Here is a 6865-nt window from a genome sequence, read left to right as displayed (position 1 = left end):
GGGGGCGGCGGTGTCGGCGGCAGAGCTGGAGGTGGGACTGTCAGGCTCCCGGCCTCGGCGGGAGGTGGAGCCGAGGTTCTCGCGTGCATTGTCCCCGGGAGGGAGCCATGTTTCTTCCTCCCCGGCACTCCCAGATGGCGGCCGGGGGCGCGGGGCCTAAGCACACGGCAGCCCCGAGGCCTGGGAGGCAGGCGGCGGCAGGCGCGGGGGAGGAGGTCCGGGCCCACTGCGGCCAGTCTCCAGGACGGCGCCCCCGCACGCACCCGGAGGCGCGGCGGGAGAGGGCGCCCCGGGCGACGGTTCCCGACTCCGGCCTCCCACCCCCAGTCGGTTGAGGCGAAAGGAAGCAGCCCGGCCACGGGCCGAGTCGGTGGCGGGCAGGCCGCATCGGCCTCCTCTCCGGCCGCAGCCGGGGGCGGAGCAGAGGGCAGCAGGCCCCGCACCTCGACCTCCCAGGCCTCGGCCCGGCCCGGCCCGGAGCGCCCCGATCCCCTGCTCACCATTGGCGCGTTTGAGAGCATTTTCCGGTCTCTGGAAGTAGGCCGGCATCTTGGCGGCAGGCTCAGGTCACCCGGCGTCAGCGAACTCTGTGGCTGCCCGGGCCGGGAGCTGAGACCAAGGGGAACCGGCGCGGGCTTCCACGCGCCTCGCCAGTAGTCGCCCGCGCCCAGCCGGCCAGAGACGGAAAGGAAGGCACCACGTGACTACCGCGCGGCGGCGCCGCAGCCGCCCGGGCCCCGGATGTAGGAGGCGGGCCTCTGCGCGCGCAGCGCCCCGCCCCGCGCACAGGCGCGCTGGCGTCACTTGTGTCCGCTGACGTGGCGAGAGCTGGCGTATCGCTGGCTATGGGGCTTCTGCAGACTTTGTTAAGAACCCAGTTTAGATGTCTTCTTCTCCTCGAGCGACGATGGGGCGGGAAAGGTGGAGTTAAGTTCCGAGTATCTGGTGAAAAGCAGGAGTCTGTCAAGATTCATTTTTAACTGGATTTCTGCGAAGTCATGCAAACTTTGCAATAAATAAGGTCCCCCTCTGACCCGCAGCATGGCCTAAACTCTAGGAAAATGATAAAAATCCTTAACGGAGCAGATACCTAAACTTGACTGACCTGTCCCAAGAGGGATAATCATGGGGAGTTAGAAAGCAGGAATTAAGGTTATTTCTTGGTCAAATAAAAGAATTGATGAGACCGGAAGAGGCAGAAATCGTGAAACAACAGACTTGCATAAAGTCTGCAAATACAGGGGAGCATATTTTACACTGCACATCCTATCAAGAGAAGAAAAATGGCTGTTGATGGCTAAATCAAGTTATAAGAGGTTCGGTGCTCCAGCCTTTTATTATTGAGTAGCAATTTTGATGTTCAAAGATCAATTAGCTTGCCTAACTTAAAAGCCATTTAAACAGAATTTAATGTCACAAGGCTTTAATATGACATCCATAGGGGCCAGCATGAGTCAGAATAGGAATCTACTCAGCAGCAATGGGTCTGGGGGTATTGTTTGTTGTTATGATATTGAGATGAGTCCAGGCAGGGAAGTCAGAAAGCAGCAGCGAAATACAGCATTGTGAACTGACAACCTGCTTTGGCTGGCTGGGATATGTGAACTAATGGGAGTGCTAATAATAAGACCATGTTCCATTTCACGAGGTTTTCAGTGGCTAATTTTTCAGAAGTAGTCCACCTCTTCCTCCTTCCTAGTCTGTCTTAGTCTGGAAGCTCCACAGACACCAGGGTGCTGGCATTTGAAATACCAGTGGGGTAACTTCCAGCCTCACTGCAACACACAAGCCACCACCGTGTGACACACTGACAGACAGTGGTCAAGCTAATGAGGGGATACTACATGAAAGAATGAGGAAACCACAGTACAGACATGAAAAGCATTTTCCCCTCAATCCTTCTGCCTCAGCAAAGAGGCCTGTGAACTAGATGTATCAGTATAAGGAAAGATGTTTGGGAAATGCAGACAAGAACCAATGGAAAAATCACTTGTTTTAAAAAAAGAATTTAGAGGAGGGGTGGGATTAAAAATAAAGAAAGAAAGAATTATTGAAAAATTAACTTCAGTCTGTCCTTCTTCTAAAATGCATACATCATTCTACATAGATGACTCCCAGCAATATTTGAGCCATTTCGCAAGGGTTGATTTAAAAGCAACAAGTACTAAGAAGCTGTCAGAACTGTTTTATGGGGCAGGATCAAGAGACTGGTGTGTGTGGATGTAATAATTAAGTCAAATTACAGAGCTAACCTTAAGAGCAAGTCTTGCTTTAAAGCACAGTAGATAGAAAAATATTTAGGCCATTAAGATGCAAGGAGAATTAAAAATAAACCAGGTTAAATGTCGGAGAAATTGTTCCAACATTCTTGCCTTTTCATTAACATCTCAAAGAAAATGATACAGTGGCCTTGTTGGCTATTCCTTGTTATTTGGTAGCCCAACAGCAAGCCAAACACTAGAAAAAATGGAAGGTAAAGTGACATCCAATATCCTATTCACTTGCAAAATATTTAAAGTATGGAAAGCATCTGGTGATCAAAGAATTATTGTAAGTTCATTGAATAAACTTATTTAGACTCTAGCTCCATATTCATGAATTAAAGGTATAATGTCACTTTCCAGGATGGATTGATCTGTTAAACCTCATCGCAAGTACACAATCAGAGCAAGAGCAATCATGTTGGAACCTTTGGGTCCAATCTATTCATAATGACACTGTTTCTGTCAGAGTAGTAATATACTCACAAGGTTTCCAATGGCTGATGTAGGAAATAGATCGCCAGGCCTTTCTTCCAAGGCATCTGAGTGGTCCCAAACCTCCAACCTTTCAGTTCGCAGCTGCCAACTGTTAACAATTTGCACCACCTACAGAGGCCTGGGTTAAAGGGAGCCTGTAGAGAGATGCATGCTTCCTGCTTTTTAAGGTGTTTATGGTGATTGCTTGTAGTAAATGACATGAAAGGCACAAGAAGACAGGCTCAGTCTGGGAGAGGTGGTGATGGTTAGCTGGTGTGGAGCGCATTCTGACTTGTGCTGACCCACTGTGTGCAGAGGACAACTGCTCCATAGCATCCATATGACTGGCACCCATCATCAAGAGATCTCCAGGTCTGTCTTCCAAGGCTCCTCTGGGTAGTCTGGAACCGCCAACCTTCCAGCTAGTAGTGGAACACTTAACACTTTGTGGGGACAGAATCTGGAGCGGGAGGGAAACATACTTTCTGTTGATTGATACTTCCTAAGTAAGAAACAGAAGATCAGAACATACAAAAACCATTTTAGCAAGTGGTCAAAGGAAGCAATCAGGTGGATGAAGGTGTTTTCCCTAATTAAGCTACTTTCATACTAATAGATGAGGGAGTACCCCAAAAAAACTGTAATTTTTTCCCCAAAGCTATGTGTTTACTTTTTTTTTTTTTTAACAAAACAACCTTATCACCTTCAAAGTACTCTCCATTACACAATACATTTGTCAAACCTGTGATTCCATTCTTAGAAACATTTTTCAAATCCACCTGTTTGGATGGCTGACAGCACCTCCCTAGTTTTTTCTTCACCTCTTCTGTCATCAAATTGCTGTTGTTTCATGCCCCTCTTCATTCTCAGAAATAAATAGAAGTCGCACTGAGTAAGGCGCATGGAGCAATAGAGTCATGTTGTTTTTTGCTGAAAACTGCCAAATGAGATGACTGCGTGAGCAGGTGCATTGTCCTGGTGGCAAAACCAGTCCCCTTTCTGCCACAAATCAGGCCTTTTTTGGGGTGGCAAACTGTTACATAATCTTTTCAAAACCTCTGAATAGAAAGCTTGACTAACAGTTTGACCTGGTGGAATGAACTACAAGTTGACATGTTCGTCTATTCCGGAAGTTGACAGACGTCCAGAATGACATTTCACCTTTTTTTGAAACGAGAAAACCACTTGCACACTTGAGTTTTTCCCATAGGGCTGTCTTTGTAAGCTGTGTTCAATATCACAACAATTATGTGGCATTTTTCCCAAGCAGGAAACAAAATTCCACAGCCACACGCTGATCTCTTAAATCAACCATCACAAAATAACAAGGTTCCAGAAAAATTGCTTTTATGAAAAAAATTCACTATGATCACAGAGAACCTTTCCAGGTGACTCCACTGGGTGCACAACTCAGAGCTTGTTGCTTCATGCTGGCCTAGCTGGAGGGAAATGTGTATTACGAAAGATCTGCCCAGTGGAATTTTTTCCTGTTTTTTGGGGAGGTACCCCATCATATAAGCAGCTCTAGTGGCACAAGGCCAGGAACCCAGGTGGCATAGTGATGACCCTTTACGCTGCTAACTATGAGATCAGCAATTCAAATTCACCAGCCGCTCCTTGGGAGAAAGACGAGGCTCTCAAATCCTGTAAAGAGTTACAGTCAAGGAAGAAAATGTTCTAGATTTGAATATGATGACATTTGTACAAATCTTCTTGATATGACTGAATTGTTGAATTGTATATGTTGATAAAGTACTGAAAACTGGGTGTGTTTTTTTAAGTTACAGTCTTGAAAACTCACAGGGGCAATTTCAATCTGTCGTACAGGGTCACAATCTGTCTTACAGGGTCACAATCTGTCATACAGGGTCACTATGAATCAATTTGATAGCAGTGAGGTTAGTGTTGGTTTGGCTCCTCCACTACAAGCTAGTCGCTCGTGCCTTGTGTGACTCTGGTTGTTAAAAACGGGCTTCAGAAAGCCCACTGAGCCACTGTCATGGACACGAGGCGCCAGCTACACCATCCCAACGGAAGGGGCCGATTGGAATCCATAAGATGGGCGTTGCTGCTGTTGGTGTCAAGATTTTAAGGGATCACAGACAAACCTTTCTCGTTGCGAACCAGCTGAGTCTTGCGGATGTGGTTCTATTGCAAACCATTTAGGCCAGGGGTCCTCAAACTTTTTAAACAGGGGGCTAGTTCACTGTCCCTCAGACCCATTGGAGGGCCAGACTATAGTTTTAAAAAAAACTGTGAACAAATTCCTATGCACACTGCACATATCTTATTTTGAAGTAAAAAGCAAAACGGGACAAAAACACCAGCAGGCCGGATAAATGTCCTCGGTGGGTCGTAGTTTGAGGACCCTGATTTAGGCTCTAGAAGACAAAGTTCCTAACATCCTCTCTGACTCCTCGCCTCCAGGAGTTCTCAGTGAAGATAAGTAATGTTCCTACAATTCAGAAATTCCTCCAGCCCGGCCGCAAGAAGGCTCCCCACAAGGACATCTATGGGAAAACCGGCTACATCATCTCTGCGCTGGAAACAGGCAGGAAACAGGCTACCTCATCTCTGCGCTCATCTACAGGCAAAGGCAAGAGCTTGGCCGAGAGCCTGCTGTGTCCACAGTGCCTAAGCTGACGGCAGGTTGCAGTGACCCAGCCCTGTCATGGCCTCTTCTAGAAATAGCGACTTTCCCCCCCTGTCTAGTGAATGTTGTTATAATGGGGCTTTTTTCTTAAAACCCTTTTGGGGATACTAGTGTTTAAGTTGGATCAGATCTGGTTGCTGCAAGTAACCAGGATCAGTGGACCCTCCTGTTCTCACTTGAGCATCCTTCCTCCTCTCTTGACCCCATTCTGAAACCTCCCTGGTCTTTTCCTGATGGATAATGTGTTAGTCTGGGTAGACTAGAGAAACAAAATCATAGACACTCACATATAGAAAGAGCTTTATATACAAGAGCAATTGAATATTGAGAAAACATCCCAGGCCAGTCCAGATCAAGTCCATAAGTCTGATATTAGCCCATCTGTCCGATACCAATCTATAAAGTCCTCTTCAGACTCACGAAACACATGCAATGACGCTGAATACAGGAAGATCACAGGTCAGTGGGTGGGAGGTCTTGTGGATCCAGTGATAATACTGTATAAGCATCTCAGCGTAGGCAGGGGTCTCCACGTGGTTTCTCCATCTCAGGGCACTAGCAAGGCACTAACGTAGCTCCATGTGTCTTCTCAGTTGGAATGTCTCCCAGGAAGTCTAAGAGCGTCCCCCCTCCAGTGAGCTATTTATCTCCTTAGCACCTCCAAATGAGGTCATCAAGCTGCGATCTGATTGATGGGCTAAACTCCACCCGTTCACTCTTAGGCCTCAAATTGACACCGGGTTATGTAACTACCACAGTTCATGTCGAATGACAACAGAGTAGCCATCGAGGGGCTCGCCTCTCCGCTGTAATCAGTCAAGAGGCAGTCATCTGGAGTGCAATTCATATCTGCTGAAATGAATTCACAAATCAAAAGAGAGAAGGCAAACGGAGACACGGGACCACCACTCCGTGGTTGGATCTTGAGGACATAAGTAAAACACCCACCACGGCCGTCAAGTCGGTCCCAACTCAGAAGGCCCCTATCGAACAGGAAAGACCGCCACCTGTGGATTCCTGAGGCTGTACATCAGTGTCATTTTCTCCCATACGTGAAAGCAGTCTGTCACAACACCACAATAAATATATGAGCCCTTTTATACAAAATACCTAGACTGTAGCAAATGGATAGAGACCAAACTTTATTAGTGTTGACCAGAGGCAGAAGAGGAAGGGCCGGGGGAGTCATTGCTTGGGGGACACAGAAGTTTGGTTAAGGGTGATGGAAATTGTTGGGAATGGATCACGGTGATGGTTGCAAATGTGAGGAACAGGAGTGATGTCGGCAGGTGTAAAAAAGGTCGAAATGGCAAATAACTGGGTTTTACATATTTGTCCCACAAAAAGCATCTCTTCTTCCCACGTACAGTGTGTTTCCACATTCCCCAGTTTCCTTACAGGGATACCCTGGTGGAGATCTTTGCCCCAATGGACGTACAGCATCTCACAGGACACGCTCAGCAAGTCATCACCA

The 6865-nt window shown here is 47.3% G+C and overlaps 1 protein-coding gene across 2 annotated transcripts in view; it reads right to left on the bottom strand.

The window, feature by feature from the left end:
• EIF3A (eukaryotic translation initiation factor 3 subunit A) overlaps positions 1-656 on the bottom strand; it is a 39662-nt gene extending 39006 nt beyond the window's left edge. For both annotated transcript variants that reach the window (XM_004700904.2, XM_045291293.1), the window contains exon 1: positions 501-656. In XM_004700904.2, coding sequence (XP_004700961.1) covers positions 501-549 — 49 coding nt within the window. In that variant the 5' untranslated portion in view covers positions 550-656. The remainder of the gene's footprint in view (positions 1-500) is intronic.
• Between the last annotated feature and the right edge of the window lie 6209 nt (positions 657-6865).

Source organism: Echinops telfairi, unplaced genomic scaffold (genome assembly GCF_000313985.2).
Source record: "Echinops telfairi isolate 266 unplaced genomic scaffold, ASM31398v2 ScPeMD7_70;HRSCAF=299, whole genome shotgun sequence".
Lineage (NCBI taxonomy): Eukaryota > Metazoa > Chordata > Mammalia > Afrosoricida > Tenrecidae > Echinops > Echinops telfairi.
Note: the sequence above shows the minus strand (reverse complement) of the source record. Positions and strands in the feature narration are given on the sequence as shown.